The 20,540-nt window shown below is 43.7% G+C and overlaps 1 protein-coding gene across 3 annotated transcripts in view; it reads right to left on the reverse strand.

The window, feature by feature from the left end:
• Positions 1-20,540, reverse strand: part of iqsec1a (IQ motif and Sec7 domain ArfGEF 1a) — a 137,902-nt gene that overhangs the window by 95,484 nt on the left and 21,878 nt on the right. For 2 of the 3 annotated variants that reach the window (XM_077217730.1, XM_077217729.1), the window contains exons 2-3: positions 12,818-12,847; positions 12,593-12,664 (exon numbers count right to left, since the gene is read on the reverse strand). In XM_077217730.1, the coding sequence (XP_077073845.1) occupies positions 12,593-12,664; positions 12,818-12,847 (102 nt within the window). Of the gene's footprint in view, positions 1-12,592; positions 12,665-12,817; positions 12,848-17,532; positions 17,558-20,540 lie in introns of those variants that run through there. The other variant, XM_077217738.1, reaches the window with a different exon arrangement.

Below are 20,540 nucleotides of genomic sequence, written 5' to 3' on the forward strand. Positions count from 1 at the left end.
GACATCTCAGATCATTATCTAGTCTCATGTAAATTACATTTAGCCAAGGCTGCAAAGCCAACTCCGTGTTACAAGTATGTTAGACCTATCACTTCTGCCACTAAAGATTGCTTTATCAATAATCTTCCTATTCAGTTTCATCGTCTCAGCGTCCCAGAAAGCTTAGAAGAACTTGATATTGCAACAGAAACTTTTAACTCTCTCCTTCCCAGCACTTTAGATACAGTTGCTCCGTTGCGCTTAAAGAAGATTAAAGAAAATAGTCCAACACCGTGGTACAACGAGCACACCCGGGCCCTTAAGAGAGCAGCCAGAAAAATGGCAACTGGAAGAAAACAAAACTAGAGGTATTTCGGATTTCATGGAAGGAGAGCTCGATTGCTTACAGAGAGGCTTTAAAAGCTGCTAGATCTGCTTATTTTTCAACCCTATTAAAAGAAAATAAACATAATCCAAGGTATTTATTTGAAAAAGTGGCTACACTGACGAAAAAGAAAGCTTCAAGCCCAGAAGTTTCCAAGAAACACAGCAGTAATGACTTTATGAACTTCTTCACTTATAAGATTGATAATATTAGGGACAAAATTATAATTATGCAACCGTCTACTACAGCATCACATCAGGGAGTGCATTATAGTCTCCCCGAGGTAAAATTTGATTCATTTGTTGCCATAGGAGAGGAAGAATTTTGCAAACTCGTTAATTCATCTAAATCGACAACATGTATGTTAGACTCTATACCGACTAAACTACTGAAAGAGATGCTTCCAGAAGTCATAGATCCTCTTCTTAACATCATTAATTCATCTTTGTCTCTAGGATACCTACCAAAAACCTTTAAGCTGGCTATGATTAAACCGCTTGTTAAAAAAACGCAACTTGATCCTACAGAATTAGTCAATTACAGGCCGATCTCGAATTTACCTTTTCTGTCAAAGAGACTAGAAAAGGCAGTATCCTCACAACTGTGTTCCTTTCTTAAAAGAAATGGTATCTGCGAGGATTTCCAGTCAGGATTTAGACCGCACCATAGTACTGAGACAGCTCTCATTAGAGTCACAAATGATTTGCTCTTATCATCCGATCGTGGTTGTATCTCTCTATTAGTGTTACTTGATCTTAGTGCTGCATTTGACACCATTGACCACAACATTCTCTTAAATAGACTAGAAAACTATGTTGGCATTAGTGGAATTGCATTAGCATGGTTTAAATCATATTTATCTGACCGTTATCAGTTTGTAGCAGTAAATGAAGAGATGTCTTATCGATCACAAGTTCAGTATGGCGTACCACAAGGCTCAGTACTAGGACCGCTGCTGTTCACTCTGTACATGCTACCTTTAGGAGATATCATTAGGAAACATGGAATTAGCTTTCACTGTTATGCTGTTGATACTCGGCTCTATATTTCTTCCAAACCTAACGAAACTCACCAATTCACAAAATTATCAGAATGCATAGTTGATATCAAAAATTGGATGACTAGTAATTTCCTACTACTAAATTCTGAAAAAACAGAGATTCTAATTATTGGACAAAAAACTTCCACACGTAATAACCTAGAATACCGTCTAACACTTGATGGCTGCTCTGTTAAGTCTTCGTTGTCAGTTAGGAACCTGGGTGTGCTCTTTGATACCAATCTTTCATTTGAAAGTCACGTGTCTAGTGCCTGTAAAAACGCATTTTTCCATCTTAAAAATATATCTAAATTACATATGCTCTCATATGCTCTCATTGACAAATGCGGAACAACTAGTTCATGCGTTCATGACATCAAGGCTAGATTATTGTAATGCTCTACTGGGTGGTTGCCCTGCACGCTTAATAAACAAACTACAGCTAGTTCAAAACGCAGCCGCTAGAGTTCTTACCAGAACCAGGAAGTATGACCATATTAGCCCGGTTCTGTCAACACTGCATTGGCTCCCTATTAAACATCGTATAAATTTTAAAATATTGCTGATTACTTACAAAGCACTAAATGGTTTAGCTCCCCAGTACTTGAGCGAGCTCTTAACGCATTATAGTCCTTCACGTCTATTGCGATCTCAAAACTCCGGCCAGTTGATAATACCTAGAATATATAAATCGACTGCTGGCGGTAGATCCTTTTCCTATTTAGCACCAAAACTTTGGAACAATCTTCCTAACATTGTCCGGGAAGCAGACACAGTCTGTCAGTTCAAAGCTAGACTAAAAACACATCTCTTTGACCTAGCATTCACATAACACTCTATAGACTTCTATAATTCAATATTAGGCTGCTTAGATTAGGTCAGCCGGAACTGGGAACACTTCCCTCAAATCCTGATGTACTCGTTACATCATAAGAAGAATGGCATCTACGCTAATTTTAGTGTCTTTGTTTATCCCGAGGTTTTCCCGCAGCCTGCTGGATCCAGGCCGTTTCCAGATCTGACGAAGGACTTTCGCCTGGACCCGATGACAATGCAGTGCTGAAGTGCCAACTAGCCTCTCCCTATGGAGGATCCCTATACCACTCTACAGATAAAGCGTTGTGGAATTTTTCGGTTCGCGTACCTACCCAAAGTGATAAGATAAAATAAAAATTCTGCATCAAAATTTATAGACAAGTAGTTTGTTTAGGCATGTTTTGTAAGGAATTACAAACCTGCGCACATATATTCAAACGCACATAACTATAGAATCAATTCTTAATGCGCATGTGAACGCCATCAGCGTCTATCACAGGTTCACGTTTAAAGTCTGTTTAGAGAGAACGGTGTCGTCTTAGCGGCCCCTAATTTAATAACAAATGATCATTTAGACGGAAGTGAATCAATCAAAACTAACTTTAGCTGGAAAAAACATTTTTCAAGAGCCACTATAAAACCAAACCAATCTCTGTTACCTTAAATTATATGTTTATCTCTGTAAAGCTGCTTTGAAACAATCTACATTGTTAAAAGCGCTATATAAATGAGGATGACTTGACTTGACTTGTAAAGGCTTCATTCGTCAAATCAGACTGTACTTTGATCATCAAGGGGATAAATTCGAATCAGAGGAGAAGAAATGTGCATTTTTAATGACGTTGCTAACGGGGAGAGCTATCGACTGGGCTGCAGCAGTTTGGGACTCTGATTCACGGTTCAGATATTCAGTGGATTATTTCATCCAGCAACTCCGTGAAGTGTTTGAATACCCCGCCGGAGGCAAAGATGTGTCAACACAAATCATTAACATCACACAAGGTAACCGCACCGCTGCTGAATATGCTATTGAATTCAGGACACTGGCTGCACAGAGTGGTTGGAATGATATTGCTTTAAAAGCCATGTTTCGCCGTAGTCTAAACACGGAACTGCAAACCGAACTAGCTTTTAAAGGAGAGAATTCCTCTTTTTCTGAATTTGTCAATCTTGCCATTAAAATTGATAACCTCATGAGACAAGCTCCGAAACGCAAGGGCAGCAAGGGAAATCAGGGCAATTCACAGATTCCAGTCACTATCGAGGCACGCAATCACGATGAACCGATGCAACTCAACGTCTCCTGACTTTCTGAAGGGGAAAGGGAGAGGCGTCGGCAACATCAGTTATGCTTTTACTGTGGTGAAGCAGGCCATCGCAGTCTAGGATGTCCACACAAGTCCCAAGCTGTTCCCATGGTAAATATCGAACATTTCTCCTTACTCAGTAACAAATCATTTACTTTACCCATTACTCTCAGGACTGACACATTTGTTCTTGAATTAACAGCGATGATTGACTCTGGAGCTGCTCTGAATTTGATAAATAAGGACATTGTATAACATCCCCATGCAACCATGTTCCCCACCTATCAAAATCAAGGCCATCGATGACACACTCATTGGAGAGGAGATCACTCATCAAACAAAAACTCTCACACTTAATGTTGGTTTGCTGCATCAAGAGTCTATCACATTGTATATCGTTGATTCTCCCAAATTCGAGATCATCCCTGGCTATCTATTCACGACCCTGACATTTCCTGGTATCATGGTGAGCTAACTCATTGGTCCACATTTTGTCAAAATCACTGCTTCCCCACTGCACCCCAACCATGTCTCACAACCAGCATTGAAAGTCCAGATACCCTCAAGACTGTGAACATACCCGCCTATTACTACAATCTTTCCGAAGTCTTTAGCAAAACCAAGGCCGCACAGCTACCACCACACCGACCCTGGGACTGTGCTATTGATCTGCTTCCCAATGCCATGCCTCCCAAAAGCAAAGTTTACCCTCTCTCCCGTACCGAAAGTCAAGCAATGGAAGACTATATTGAAGAGGCTCTGAACTCAGGTTTTATTTGTCCATCTACATCTCCAGCAGCTGCAGGGTTCTTCTTTGTTGAAAAGAAGGATGGAGGACTAAGACCCTGCATCGATTACAGAGGACTAAATAATGTGACTGTCAAATTTCGTTATCCCCTTCCTTTAGTACCCTCTGCCCTAGAACAGCTGCGAGAAGCCACCATTTTCACTAAACTGGACCTAAGAAGTGCCTACAACTTAATTGGGATAAGAGAAGGTGATGAATGGAAGACTGCTTTTCTCACCACCAGGGGGAACTATGAGTACCCAATTTATACTGTATGGGATGGCCAACTCACCCGCCATCTTCCAGTCATTCATCAATGAAATCTTCCAGGACCTTCTCAACCAGTTTGTGGTTGCCTATATTGACGACATTCTCATCTACTCCAAGTCTGAGGCAGAGCATATCAACCATGTTAAAACCGTCCTTTCTCGATTACTCGAAAATCAGCTCTATGTCAAAGCAGAAAAATGTGAATTCCATGTTAATCAAACCACGTTCCTAGGCTACCACATAAGTCACCATGAAGTAAAAATGGATGAATTAAAAGTTCAAGCAGTCACCGAATGGCCCCAACCCACAACAGTCAAGGAATTACAAAGATTCTTAGGCTTTGCAAACTTCTTCTACAGACGTTTCATCCGCAACTACAGTACCATAGCGTCCCCCCTAACATCACTTCTAAAAGGTAAACCCACAAAGCTAAGCTGGAATAAAGAAGCCACCAATGCCTTTATCATACTGAAAGAAAGATTCACCTCTGCCCCCATACTGAAACACCCAGACCCCAGTTTACCTTTTATAGTAGAAGTAGATGCCTCCGACTGTGGAATCGGGGCAGTACTCTCACAGAGACATGGTCAACCAGGCAAACTGCATCCGTACGTATTCTTTTCAAGAAAACTAACCACCGCTGAACGGAATTATAATGTGGGGAACAAGGAATTGCTATCCATGAAGGCAGCCATCGAGGAGTGGTGACATTGGTTGGAGGGAGCGGTCCACCCATTTCTAATCATCACAGATCATAAGAATTTGGAATATATTAAAAGTGCAAAACGTCTTAACCCACGTCAAGCTCGTTGGGCTTTATTCTTTACCCGCTTCCAGTTTATAGTCACCTATCGACCCGGCAGTAAGAACTGTAAAGCAGATGCCCTCTCCAGATGATACGACCTTCCCACAGAACATCTCCCCACAGAACCCATCCTTCCTCACTCTGTCATCCTCGCTCCCGTTTCCTGGGACATCATGGAGGAATTACAACAAGAACAACAACGTGAACCACAACCCGCTCACTGCCCTCAGGACAAACAGTACGTACCACTATGTCTACGACCATGCAATGGATCTACCTACCGCCATGGAAACAGCCCAAGCCCTGTTCCACCATGTCTTCAGAGTATATGGTCTCCCAGAAGATATTGTCAGCGATCGAGGCACACAATTCACTTCCCAAGTCTGGAGAGCTTTCTGCAAACAACTGGATATCAACGTTAGTCTCACATCAGGATATCATCCTGAAGCTAACAGCCAAGTTGAACGCCTCAACCAAGAAATCGGCAGATACCTACAAACCTGCTGCAGTCGAGAACAACATCGATGGTCTGAGTTTCTACCTTGGGCAGAATATGCTCAGAACTCTCTCACACACACATCCACAGGCCTGACCCCCTTCCAATGATGTCTTTAATAACTTTTCGGGGAACAAGTGTCAATCTCTTAGAAGCCTATGGAGGAGTGATCGAGCTCTCAGATTTAATCAAAAATATCTTAATTCGCGTTCCGAAGATGAACGAAGGTCTTACGGGGTTGAACAACATGAGAGTAATTACTGACAGAATTTTTTTTTTTTGTGAACTATCCCTTTAAGCTGTATTTTAAAGCATTTCAAAAACTATAGACATCTACAATTACTTTAATTTAAATATACATGTATGCCCTTCCTTAGTTGTAAATATTTATTTATTAATTGCGTTATGTCAAGCTTATCAAAATAAAATGAAAAAATATTGACTTTATCTTTATTTAAAAAGAATAAGCGTATTATGTTGACCTTTATTCTTGAACATACAGGCTCTGAATTTAGCAGTACATGAAGGACTGAATGAAAAGTCTTTCTGTTGCTACATGTAAAGGCCTGTCAACATGTAAACGCCTGAAATGTCCGATTACTTGGCAAATAAATGCTGGTCCTCGAGGAGCGGAGTTTGACACACGTGCAGTAAGGTTACTGTGTTTGAACGGTGAAAGACTAACGGTACAAAAATCAAGCAATGTGCCTACATCTTTTAAATATATGTGTAATATCCTTGATGATGAGGTTCCTTACATTGGCATGTAGCATAATATAGCCACCAGATGGCAGTACAGTTAACCACAACTTCAGAAACAAATGCAGAGATCCTGGCAGGCGACTTGATCATGCTTAATATCTGTGTGTGTGTGTCTGGGCGTGCAGTGAAACCGTTCTAGGCAGGCCTTGCTGAACTATAGCAGAGAAAGCACCGCACCTTCCCCTGGGCCACATCACATTATCACATGTGCCGGTCAAGGTGTGTAAAGATGGCCTTCTGATGAGCATGAATCATTTAAAAGAAGTGAATACTTCTATATATTGACAAAAGATACTGTGGTCACTAAAGGATGAAAACTTATTTACTCAAGTTAATCCTAACCTGTATGAGTTTTTTCTTCTGCTGAACACAGAAGAAGTTTTGAAGAATGTGGGTAACCAGTCAGTTGATGGACCACATTGACTTCCACATTGGTCCATGAATTACCCACATTCTTCCAAATAGCACATTTTTGGGTGAACTTACCCCTTAAATACCATAATGTCATTTGTTGCATACAGTGTGTTATGATTTCAAATATGTAACGCTGACAGAATTGCTGAATCTAGTCATAAAAATGGAATTTGCTGTATAATGCAGAATATCAAGGAATTCTGGATGAATAAATCAAATGTAGGCCTGTGCAATTATCCGAAAATCACATTCTATGTTCTATTACTGGTGTAAAAAAATTTAATAAATTAATTTTCTTAAATTATGTGAATTTAAGCTTTTTTTATAAAACCCTTACAACAGAGCCCAGAAAAATTCAAACAGAATACCCAAGAAACAGATCTGATGGGCTCTACAGCCGTCTCTCTCGGTCTCTGCTAACACACACTGACAGTGTCTCTCTCGGTCTCTGCTAACACACACTGCAGCGTCTCTCTCGGTCTCTGCTAACACACACTGACAGCGTCTCTCTCGGTCTCTGCTAATACACACTGACAGGGTCTCTCTCGGTCTCTGCTAACACACGCTGCAGCATCTCTCTCTGTCTCTGCTAACACACACTGCATCCGTCTCTCTCTGTCTCTGCTAACACACGCTGCAGCATCTCTCTCTGTCTCTGTTAACACACGCTGCAGCATCTCTCTCTGTCTCTGCTAACACACGCTGCAGCGTCTCTGTATCTGCTAACACACGCTGCAGCATCTCTCTCTGTCTCTGCTAACACACACTGACAGAGTCTCTCTCTGTCTCTGCTAACTCACTCTGCAGCTTCTCTCTCGGTCTCTGCTAACACACACTGACAGCGTCTCTCTCTGTCTCTGCTAACACACACTGCAGCGTCTCTCTCTGTCTTTGCTAACACACGCTGCAGCGTCTCTCTCGGTCTCTGCTAACACACGCTGCAGCGTCTCTCTCCGTCTCTGCTAACACACGCTGCAGAATCTCTCTCAGTCTCTGCTAACAAACGCTGCAGCGTCTCTCTCTGTCTCTGCTAACACACGCTGCAGCGTCTCTCTCAGTCTCTGCTAACACACGCTGCAGAATCTCTCTCGGTCTCTGCTAACACACGCTAAAGCGTCTCTCTCCGTCTCTGCTAACACGCTGCAGCGTCTCTCGGTCTCTGTTAACACACATTGCAGCGTCTCTCTCCATCTCTGCTAACACGCTGCAGCGTCTCTCTCGGTCTCTGCTAACACACGCTTCAGCGTCTCGCTCGGTCTCTGCTAACACACGCTACAGCGTCTCTCTCGGTCTCTGCTAACACACGCTGCAGCGTCTCTCTCTGTCTCTGCTAACACACGCTTCAGCGTCTCGCTCGGTCTCTGCTAACACACGCTTCAGCGTCTCTCTCGGTCTCTGCTAACACACGCTACAGCATCTCTCTCTGTCTCTGCTAACACACGCTGCAGCGTCTCTCTCGGTCTCTGCTAACACACGCTTCAGCGTCTCGCTCGGTCTCTGCTAACACACGCTACAGCGTCTCTCTCGGTCTCTGCTAACACACGCTACAGCGTCTCTCTCTGTCTCTGCTAACACACACTGCAGAATCTCTCTCTGTCTCTCCTAACACACACTGCAGCGTCTCTCTCGGTCTCTGCTAACACACCGCAGCGTCTCTCTCGGTCTCTGTTACACACACCGCAGCGTCTCTCTCGGTCTCTGCTAAAACACTGCAGCGTCTCTATCGGTCTCTGCTAACACACCGCAGCGTCTCTCTCGGTCTCTGCTAACACACACCGCAGCGTCTCTCTGGGTCTCTGCTAACACACGCTGCAGCGTCTCTCTCTGTCTCTGCTAACACACGCTGCAGCGTCTCTCTCGGTCTCTGCTAACACACGCTGCAGCGTCTCTCTCGGTCTCTGCTAACACACGCTACAGCGTCTCTCTCTGTCTCTGCTAACACACGCTGCAGCGTCTCTCTCTGTCTCTGCTAACACACGCTGCAGCATCTCTCTCGGTCTCTGCTAACACACACTGCAGCGTCTCTCTCTCGGTCTCTGCTAACACACGCTGCAGCGTCTCTCTCGGTCTCTGCTAACACACGCTGCAGCATCTCTCCGGGTCTGCTAACACACACTGCAGCATCTCTCTCGGTCTCTGCTAACACGCTGCAGCGTCTCTCTCGGTCTCTGCTAACACACACTGCAGCGTCTCTCTCGGTCTCTGCTAACACACGCTGCAGCGTCTCTCTCGGTCTCTGCTAACACACACTGCAGCGTCTCTCTCGGTCTCTACTAACACACGCTGCAGAATCTCTCTCGGTCTCTGCTAACACACGCTGCAGAATCTCTCTCTGACTCTGCTAACACACACACTGCAGCGTCTCTCTCTGTCTCTGCTAACACACACTGCAGAATCTCTCTCTGTCTCTACTAACACACTGCAGCGTCTCTCTCTGTCTCTGCTAACACTCCCGCAGCGTCTCTCTCAGTCTCTGCTAACACACACTACAGCGTCTCTCTCGGTCTCTGCTAACACACCCGCAGCGTCTCTCTCGGTCTCTGCTAACACACACTGCAGAATCTCTCTCTGTCTCTGCTAACACACACTGCAGCGTCTCTCTAGGTCTCTGCTCACACACCCGCAGCGTCTCTCTCAGTCTCTGCTAACACACACTGCAGCGTATCTCTCAGTCTCTACTAACACACACCCGCAGCGTCTCTCTCGGTCTCTGCTAACACACACTGCAGCGTCTCTCTCGGTCTCTACTAACACACACTGCAGCGTCTCTCTCAGTCTCTACTAACACACACTGCAGCGTCTCTCTCAGTCTCTACTAACACACACCCGCAGCGTCTCTCTCGGTCTCTGCTAACACACACTGCAGCGTCTCTCTCGGTCTCTACTAACACACACTGCAGCGTCTCTCTCTGTCTCTGCTAACACACCCGCAGCGTCTCTCTCAGTCTCTGCTAACACACACTGCAGCGTCTCTCTCAGTCTCTACTAACACACACCCGCAGCGTCTCTCTCGGTCTCTGCTAACACACACTGCAGCGTCTCTCTCGGTCTCTACTAACACACACTGCAGCGTCTCTCTCTGTCTCTGCTAACACACACTGCAGCGTCTCTCTAGGTCTCTGCTAACACACCCGCAGCGTCTCTCTCAGTCTCTGCTAACACACACTGCAGCGTCTCTCTCAGTCTCTACTAACACACACTGCAGCGTCTCTCTCAGTCTCTACTAACACACACTGCAGCGTCTCTCTCAGTCTCTACTAACACACACCCGCAGCGTCTCTCTCGGTCTCTGCTAACACACACTGCAGCGTCTCTCTCGGTCTCTACTAACACACACTGCAGCGTCTCTCTCGGTCTCTACTAACACACACTGCAGCGTCTCTCTCAGTCTCTACTAACACACACTGCAGCGTCTCTCTAGGTCTCTGCTAACACACCCGCAGCGTCTCTCTCAGTCTCTGCTAACACACACTGCAGCGTCTCTCTCAGTCTCTACTAACACACACTGCAGCGTCTCTCTCAGTCTCTACTAACACACACTGCAGCGTCTCTCTCAGTCTCTACTAACACACACCCGCAGCGTCTCTCTCGGTCTCTGCTAACACACACCCGCAGCGTCTCTCTCGGTCTCTGCTAACACACACCCGCAGCGTCTCTCTCGGTCTCTGCTAACACACACTGCAGCGTCTCTCTCGGTCTCTACTAACACACACTGCAGCGTCTCTCTCAGTCTCTACTAACACACACCCGCAGCGTCTCTCTAGGTCTCTGCTAACACACGCTGCCGCGTCTCTCTCGGTCTCTGCTAACACACACTACAGCGTCTCTCTCAGTCTCTACTAACACACACCAGCATCTCTCTCGTTTTTGTTTTTCTAGAGCACTTGAAACTATCTTCTACAATCCTTGTAATATTGTGGGGGAGGGGAAAAGCTGTAAGTACCTAGTTCAAAGTAGCATGTACTTTCTAAAGTACTGTTTAGAAAGTTTGAGGAGTTATTTATCCTGTATGGTTACTGTTTTGGTGGCATTGTGCGTGTTTGTTGTCTTTAAGAAAATTAAAAGAAAGAGATAAAAAGAAGAAAATCTGTGGAACTGCAGCGTTGTTATTGAGAGACATTAGGGCAGATTTCACATTCCCCCGTTTATTTTCACGGTCCCTCATGTAGACCTCACTCCAGACCATGACGATATCGAACATCTATCAGTCTGCATCAGGTCAGGAACTAGTTGGCATGTCTGTTCTTCCTATGTGGAGTAGCGTATCAGATTAATGATGGTATTAATCGTTTCGTTTAAACATGCTCATCTGAATAGTCTTTATATACAGGCGATCTCTTATGTTTGTTTAATGTTTGTTCTGAGAATAGAAATGGATTTCCTCCATAACTTGCAACATTCGTAGGCAATAAATACATTAAGGCAATTCTGAGATGGCATCTAAGTGTGTGCTTACACAATCTTTATCATAAACTAACGCTTAGATCCAGAATCTGCCCTACCGAACTACGCTCAGGAGTGAACACTACTGACATGAGATGACAGAAAAGATCCTAGAGGTCTTCTTCTCTTCTTCCCACAGAATGAAATGTTGGGGAAATGCTTTAAGTCTTGAACAGTAACAGGGCTGCAGATAACGAGACCCATCTCAACACATTGCCTGGTTTGACCTCCACCCCAGTTAAGCACAAGCTCGTCCCTTACGCTAAAACCACACGAGTCTACGGCTCGATTTCATGGTCAACTCTGTCACGTAGTGAAATCAGCAATGTCAGCGATGGATCCGATGCCGACAATGCTGACAAACGTAAATGAAATACATATTGTTGAGTGTATATAAGTGTTGTTGAGTGTTAATGAGTGTATATACGTGTTGTTGAGTGTTAATGAGTGTATATAAGTGTTGTTGAGTGTATATACGTGTTGTTGAGTGTATATAAGTGTTGTTGAGTGTATATACGTGTTGTTGAGTGTAAATAAGTGTTGTTGAGTGTAAATAAGTGTTGTTGAGTGTATATAAGTGTTGTTGAGTGTAAATGAGTGTATATAAGTGTTGTTGAGTGTATATACGTGTTGTTGAGTGTATATACGTGTTGTTGAGTGTATATAAGTGTTGTTGAGTGTATATAAGTGTTGTTGAGTGTAAATAAGTGTTGTTGAGTGTAAATAAGTGTTGTTGAGTGTAAATAAGTGTAAATAAGTGTTGTTGAGTGTAAATAAGTGTTGTTGAGTGTAAATAAGTGTTGAGTGTAAATGAGTGTAAATAAGTGTTGTTGAGTGTAAATAAGTGTTGTTGAGTGTAAATAAGTGTTGAGTGTAAATGAGTGTAAATAAGTGTTGTTGAGTGTAAATAAGTGTTGAGTGTAAATGAGTGTAAATAAGTGTTTTTGAGTGTAAATGAGTGTAAATAAGTGTTGTTGAGTGTATATAAGTGTTGTTGAGTGTAAATGAGTGTAAATAAGTGTTTTTGAGTGTTTTTGAGTGTAAATAAGTGTTGTTGAGTGTATATAAGGCTGAAAGTTGAGCCCGTACCCGAGCGTTGAAGACGTCCACTGTCGCCGGGGCTCAGTTCTCCGCAGGCTGCTGGGCCCCTCCACACGTCTTCTGCATATACACACACACACACACACACACACAGCATCACGGTTGATTCATGCAGCTGATGTTGCTCCTATCAATCAGAAGTGGACGAGGACCTGAAAACAGCGACTACATCAGAGTGATGTGCACTACAATGGACAACAGCAGCAAACATACCTGACGATTCTTGTACTGCCATATTCTGATCTGAAACACACAAAAAGTGTTTGTTCAGTGATGATGAATGATGATTCAATGACTCACTCATAAATTCTTCACTCGTTTCATTACTGGATAAATCAGAGTTTTTGAATGAATCTCTTGAATGAATAATTCAATGACAAATACAGTTTTCAACAGTCACTTGTAATTGATACAACCTTTATTTGAAGCATTTTGATCACTTCTGTAGACAGTTTTATTTCCAAACTATAAATGTTTATCCCAGTACGTCTGTGATTTTGTCAAAGGTGTAATAGACACAGGAGAATCGTTGTCATTTAGGAATGAGATCGCGGGGGTGTTTGATCGAATTCGCCATCTTTTAACGATTGATCTTGCAGCTCTAAAATATGCAACATTATTATTTTTTTAACTCAAATTAATCTTGAATCAGAATAACTTCCTCTCCTCGCATCTCTACTCTTCTCTGATGACAAGGCAACCTGTCACTCACATGATCCACCAATAGCAAACCACAACCATCCAATCAACTCCCCACAGACACAATCAAGCCCCACCCACATTTGTTCTTGTTCCAGAAGTGTTTCACTCGGATATACGACACAATAGAAAAGAAAAGACTATTGCAGCTTCTTTTCATGCTGACTTTAATAGTGTAATTAGTGTGTTCACTTCACACTGAAAATCCCAACAAGACAAAAGTGCACTTTAAATACCCGGATAATGCATTTAATAATATTGGACACTTAGAGCGCTCAATTGTCTCAGTGCTCCTCGCGTATCAGCGGGAGAGGGGCTACCAGACTCATGCTGGATAACAGAATAACATTATAAACCTCACACACTAGAGGGTTGACTATAGTGCATTTTATAAGTGCATACCTGTCACAGTCATGTTAGGAACTCAGCTTTTTGGAAATATTAATAATCAATAATATCTTGTTATTATTAATTATAAATATTTGGGTCAGTTAATTGGATTAACTTGATGTGGCTGAATTAATATTACAATCAATTAATCAGTTCTTCCAACGAACTATTTTGATTATTAATTTATTCTAATAAAGGGTATCTTCCATGGCCACCGAAGAATAATTATTTCTTCGCCTGTACAGTACTTTGAGCCAGTAGCAAAAACCGTGATCGTAAAGTGACTTGTATTGCAAACAAAACAGAACCAAATACATATTATGTACAAGTTTTATTAACTAAATATAGATACTTATATGAATATAAATAAACTAAACAACATACACACATGAATACATAAATAGGTTAGTGATAGGATGAAATTGGAAACCGGAAGAGGGTCTATGAGAAGAACCATCAGAATTTCATTTTCACATTTCATTGAATTGAATACTTGCATTTGTAATGGGAACAATTCTTGAAGTTGTTGAAAATTGGAGTCGTTGATGGTTCCGGCAGTGTCAAGTGGAAGTTGGTTGAGCGTTCTCTTTCTCCAGGAACGCATGACTGGTTTGGTGAAGGCCTGGGACTCTGTTGAGGCCACGCCGAGCACCCAGGAGAAGTGAGGAAGTCGGAAGGATGGGTGATTGGAGTCGTTGTTGGTTGGAGTCTTTGTTGGTTGGAGTCTTTGTTCCAAAACTCCTGAGATTGTCCTTGGTTCTTTGTGAGAGAGTCTTCTCTCTTTTCCATGAGGCCGGATCTGGTTGGAATCGAGGCCTGCTGGGCCCTGGGGCCCCCGTGGAGGGGGAGGGGGTTCCCCAGTCTCACCAGAACAGTGTTGCGGCTGGATGAAAAACTAAGAGAGGGCGGTCACTGTTGCCTGCCTCTGATATACCCTGAGAAAAGAACCAACCCCTAAGGTTTGAATGGACCTATGAGTAAGGTGACATGTCCGAGAGGGGAAGCGGCTCTTAGTTGATTTATGGTCTTTGTCCCCAGCATGCTTAGACTGTTCATTCAAGCTCAAATAGACATAACAAATTCACATTGCATTCTAAGAGAAGGTGATGTACATCAAAGTGTGTGTCATTAAATGAGGATTAATTTGCTAGGAAGCATGATACAGGTGAGGTTATATTGACCGTTGGGTGGTTGTTCAACCACATACACCCCAATCAAACATACCATGTTGTTATACCTAATAGTACACGAGACAGTAAATCATCACAGTTTCTGTGAGGCATGTTCCTTCATAGATCAGAGTAACACCGCAAAGTTTATTTAATTAAAGATGGTCTCTCTCTCTTAAGCATGTGGCGCATGTGGCCACATTCCTTTGAGGTCGTAAAGTCTGTTATCAGTCTTAAAGTGTTCTGTAACCGGACACCCGGCTGACAAAGTAACTTCATTTGTGAGGTTAGTTTTGGGGGAGAGTTTCATAGACCATTCTATTCATTAAATATAGTGAATATGAATAATTAGTGTGTGTCTGATTGGTCCAGACCCTACAGTCACGTCTTCCTTTGTTCTGTTTTCCCGCCACTCATCTGTCTCTATGGTTACTGTCATTTAGTTCATCATCTTGGTTAATCATAATCTGTGTTACCTGGTTTATGTCAATCTGTGCTCATCAGTGTTCCTTTCCAGTGTTCCTGTGTTCATTTAGTTCCTTTCAGTTAAGCCAGGCCCGTTCTCTATGTGTGTGTGTGTGTGTGTGTGTGTGTGTGTGTGTTCATCCTGCCTGTCTGTACCCGTTGGAGTTATATTATAAAGTTTGTACAGCACATGCAACAATAACTACAGCACATGCAACAATACATGCAACAATAACTACATTACATGCAACTACAGCACATGCAACAATAACTACAGTACATGCAACTACAGCACATGCAACAATGACTACAGTACATGCAACAATAACCACAGTACATGCAACTACAGCACATGCAACTAGAGTACATGCAACAATACATGCAACAATAACTACATTACATGCAACTACAGCACATGCAACAATAACTACAGTACATGCAACTACAGCACATGCAACAATGACTACAGTACATGCAACAATAACTACAGTACATGCAACTACAGCACATGCAACTAGAGTACATGCAACAATACATGCAACAATAACGACAGTACATGCAACAATACATGCAACAATAACTACAGTACATGCAACTACAGCACATGCAACAATAACTACAGTACATGCAACTACAGCACATGCAACTACAGTACATGCAACAATACATGCAACAATAACTACAGTACATGCAACTACAGCACATGCAACATTATTGTTGTACTGTATGTACCGTAGTTGCATGTGCTGTAGTTGCATGTACTGTATATACAGTACATGCAACTACAGCACATGCAACTACAGTACATGCAACAATACATGCAACAATAACTACAGTACATGCAACTACAGCACATGCAACAATAACTACAGTACATGCAACTACAGCACATGCAACAATAACTACAGTACATGCAACTACAGCACATGCAACAATGACTACAGTACATGCAACAATAACCACAGTACATGCAACTACAGTACATGCAACAATAACTACTGTACATGCAACAATAACTACAGCACATTCAACAATAACTACAGTATATGCAACAATACATGCAACAATAACCACAGTACATACAACTACAGCACATGCAACTACAGCACATGCAACAATAACTACAATACATGCAACTACAGCACATGCAACTACAGTACATGCAACAATAACTACAGCACATGCAACAATAACTACAGTACATGCAACTACAGCACATGCAACAATAACTACAGTACATATGCAACAATAACAGTAAGACTTTGAGCCTGTGCCACTGGCTTGAATAGACAATATTGCTTAAATCTTTAAAGGTAGCTGACTCCTCAAATGGCGCACTCAGGCTTGCACAACTGCCCTGTAGGGGGCGATATGCACTAAGAATGTAAATCACATTAGTCAACCAAGAGTTCAGGGTATGTATATATAAATATATATGTATATGTGACAGTAAGTTGACCTTGTTTTCTGGAGTACCCCGGTGGAACTGCAAGCTAACCCACTCTGGGTCGAGTTATGATCAGACACTGGACCCCTCTGCTGTCAGCAGGTCTTAGTGCCACAATCAAACCCACTGTGCAGTTTATTATCTCATATGCAAAAAATAAACAAAAACTTGACAAACAAGAGACTCGCTGACCGCTGGTTGAGAAACGAACCTAGACCAGAGACAATGGAAACAAGAGGGCTATACACACACACACACGGACTAATGACTAAACACACACCTCACTGTGTGTGTGTGTGTGTGTGTGTTATCAGATTCTTACTGTAATCTGCAGGTGAGCAGGTGTGTGTGTGTGTGTGTGTGTTATCAGACTCTTACTGTACCTTGCAGGTGAGCAGGTGTGTGTGTGTGTGTTATCAGACTCTTACTGTAGTCTGCAGGTGAGCAGGTGTGTGTGTTATCAGACTCTTACTGTAGTCTGCAGGTGAGTGTGTGTGTTATCAGACTCTTACCGTAGTCTGCAGGTGAGCAGGTGTGCGTGTGTGTGTGTGTGTGTGTGTTATCAGACTCTTACTATAGTCTGCAGGTGAGCGGGTGTGTGTGTTTGTGTGTGTGTGTGTTATCAGACTCTTAATGTAGTCTGCAGGTGAGCAGGTGTGTGTGTGTGTGTGTGTGTGTGTGTGTGTGTTATCAGACTCTTACTGTAGTCTGCAGGTGAGCGGGTGTGTGTGTGTGTGTGTGTGGGTTATCAGACTCTTATTGTAGTCTGCAGGTGAGCAGGTGTGCGTGTGTGTGTGTATGTTATCAGACTCTTACTGTAGTCTGCAGGTGAGCGGGTGTGTGTGTGTTATCAGACTCTTACTGTAGTCTGCAGGTGAGCAGGTGTGTGTGTGTTATCAGACTCTTACTGTAGTCTGCAGGTGAGCAGGTGTGTGTGTGTGTGTGTGTGTGTGTTATCAGACTCTTACTGTAGTGTGAAGGTGAGCAGGTGTGTGTGTGTGTGTGTGTGTTATCAGACTCTTACTGTAGTCTGTAGGTGAGCAGGTGTGTGTGTGTGTTATCAGACTTACTGTAGTCTGCAGGTGAGCAGGTGTGTGTGTGTGTGTGTGTTATCAGACTCTTAATGTAGTCTGCAGGTGAGCAGGTGTGTGTCTGTGTGTGTTTGTTATCAGACTCTTACTGTAGTCTGCAGGTGAGCAGGTGTGTGTGTGTGTGTGTGTGTGGGTGTGTGGGTGTTATCAGACTTACTGTAGTCTGCAGGTGAGCAGGTGTGTGTGTGTGTTATCAGACTGTTACTGTAGTCTGCAGGTGACCAGGTGTGTGTGTGTTATCAGACTCTTACCGTAGTCTGCAGGTGAGCAGGTGTGCGTGTGTGTGTGTTATCAGACTCTTACTGTAGTCTGCAGGTGAGCGGGTGTGTGTGTGTTTGTGTGTGTGTGTGTGTGTTATCAGACTCTTACTGTAGTCTGCAGGTGAGCAGGTGTGTGTGTGTGTGTGTGTGTGTTATCAGACTCTTACTGTAGTCTGCAGGTGAGCGGGTGTGCGTGTGTGTGTGTATGTTATCAGACTCTTACTGTAGTCTGCAGGTGAGCAGGTGTGCGTGTGTGTGTGTGTATGTTATCAGACTCTTACTGTAGTCTGCAGGTGAGCGGGTGTGTGTGTGTGTGTTATCAGACTCTTACTGTAGTCTGCAGGTGAGCAGGTGTGTGTGTGTGTGTTATCAGACTCTTACTGAAGTCTGCAGGTGAGCAGGTGTGTGTGTGTTTTCAGACTCTCACTGTAGTCTGCAGGTGAGCAGGTGTGTGTGTGTGTGTGTGTTATCAGACTCTTACTGTAGTGTGAAGGTGAGCAGGTGTGTGTGTGTGTGTGTGTGTGTGTTATCAGACTCTTACTGTAGTCTGTAGGTGAGCAGGTGTGTGTCTGTGTGTTATCAGACTCTTACTGTAGTCTGCAGGTGATCAGGTGTGCGTGTGTGTGTTATCAGACTCTTACTGTAGTCTGCAGGTGAGCAGGTGTGTGTGTGTGTGTGTGTGTGTGTGTGTGTGTTATCAGACTGTTACTGTAGTCTGCAGGTGACCAGGTGTGTGTGTGTGTGTGTGTGTGTGTGTGTTATCAGACTCTTATCATAGTCTGCAGGTGTGTGTGTGTGTGTGTGTGTGTGTGTGTGTGTGTGTGTGTGTGTGTCATCAGACTCATACTGTAGTCTGCAGGTGAGCAGGCATGTGTGTGTGTTATCAGACTCTTACCGTAGTCTGCAAGTGAGCAGGTGTGTGTGTGTGTGTTATCAGACTCTTACTGTAGTCTGCAGGTGAGCGGGTGTGTGTCTGTTATCAGACTCTTACTGTAGTCTGCAGGTGTGTGTGTGTGTTATCAGACTCTTACTGTAGTCTGCAGGTGAGCAGGTGTGCGTGTGTGTTTGTGTTATCATACTCCTACTGTAGTCTGCAGGTGAGCGTGTGTGTGTATGTGTGTGTTATCAGACTCTTACTGTAGTCTGCAGGTGAGCAGGTGTGTGTGTGTGTGTGTTTGTGTGCGTGTTATCAGACTCTTACTGTAGTCTGCAGGTGAGCAGGTGTGTGTGTGTGTGTGTGTGTGTGTGTGTGTGTTTTATCAGACTCTTACTGTAGTCTGTAGGTGAGCAGGTGTGTTTGTGTGTGTTATCAGACTCTTACTGTAGTCTGCAGGTGAGCAGGTGTGTGTGTGTGTGTGTGTGTGTGTGTTATCAGACTCTTACTGTAGTCTGCAGGTGAGCAGGTGTGTGTGTGTGTGTGTGTGTGTGTGTTTGTGTGTGTTATCAGACTCTTACTGTAGTCTGCAGGTGACCAGGTGTGTGTGTGTGTGTGTGTTATCAGACTCTTACTGTAGTCTGCAGGTGAGCAGGTGTGTGTGTGTGTGTGTGTGTGTTATCAGACTCTTACTGTAGTCTGCAGGTGAGCAGGTGTGTGTGTGTGTGTGTGTGTGTGTGTGTGTGTGTGTGTTATCAGACTTACTGTAGTTTGCAGGTGAGCAGGTGTGTGTGTGTGTGTGTGTGTTATCAGACTCTTACTGTAGTCTGCAGGTGACCAGGTGTGTGTGTGTGTGTGTGTGTGTGTGTGTTATCAGACTCTTAGTGAAGTCTGCAGGTGAGCTGGTATGTGTGTGTGTGTTATCAGACTCTTACTGTAGTCTGCAGGTGAGCAGGTGTGTGTGTGTGCGTGTTATCAGACTCTTACTGTAGTCTGCAGGTGAGCAGGTGTGTGTGTGTGTGTGTGTGTGTGTTATCAGACTCTTACTGTAGTCTGCAGGTGAGCAGGTGTGTGTGTCTGTGTGTGTGTTATCAGACTCTTACTGTAGTCTGCAGGGGAGCAGGTGTGCGTGTTATCAGACTCTTACTGTAGTCTGCAGGTGAGTGTGTGTGTTATCAGACTCTTACCGTAGTCTGCAGGTGAGCAGGTGTGCGTGTGTGTGTGTGTGTGTGTGTTATCAGACTCTTACTATAGTCTGCAGGTGAGCGGGTGTGTGTGTTTGTGTGTGTGTGTGTGTTATCAGACTCTTAATGTAGTCTGCAGGTGAGCAGGTGTGTGTGTGTGTGAGTGTGTGTGTGTGTGTTATCAGACTCTTACTGTAGTCTGCAGGTGAGCGGGTGTGTGTGTGTGTGTGTGTGGGTTATCAGACTCTTATTGTAGTCTGCAGGTGAGCAGGTGTGCGTGTGTGTGTGTATGTTATCAGACTCTTACTGTAGTCTGCAGGTGAGCGGGTGTGTGTGTGTTATCAGACTCTTACTGTA

The sequence above is a fragment of the Siphateles boraxobius genome, unplaced genomic scaffold (genome assembly GCF_051911475.1).
Source record: "Siphateles boraxobius isolate OS27281-9 unplaced genomic scaffold, OSU_SipBor_1 76, whole genome shotgun sequence".
NCBI classification, from domain to species: domain Eukaryota; kingdom Metazoa; phylum Chordata; class Actinopteri; order Cypriniformes; family Leuciscidae; genus Siphateles; species Siphateles boraxobius.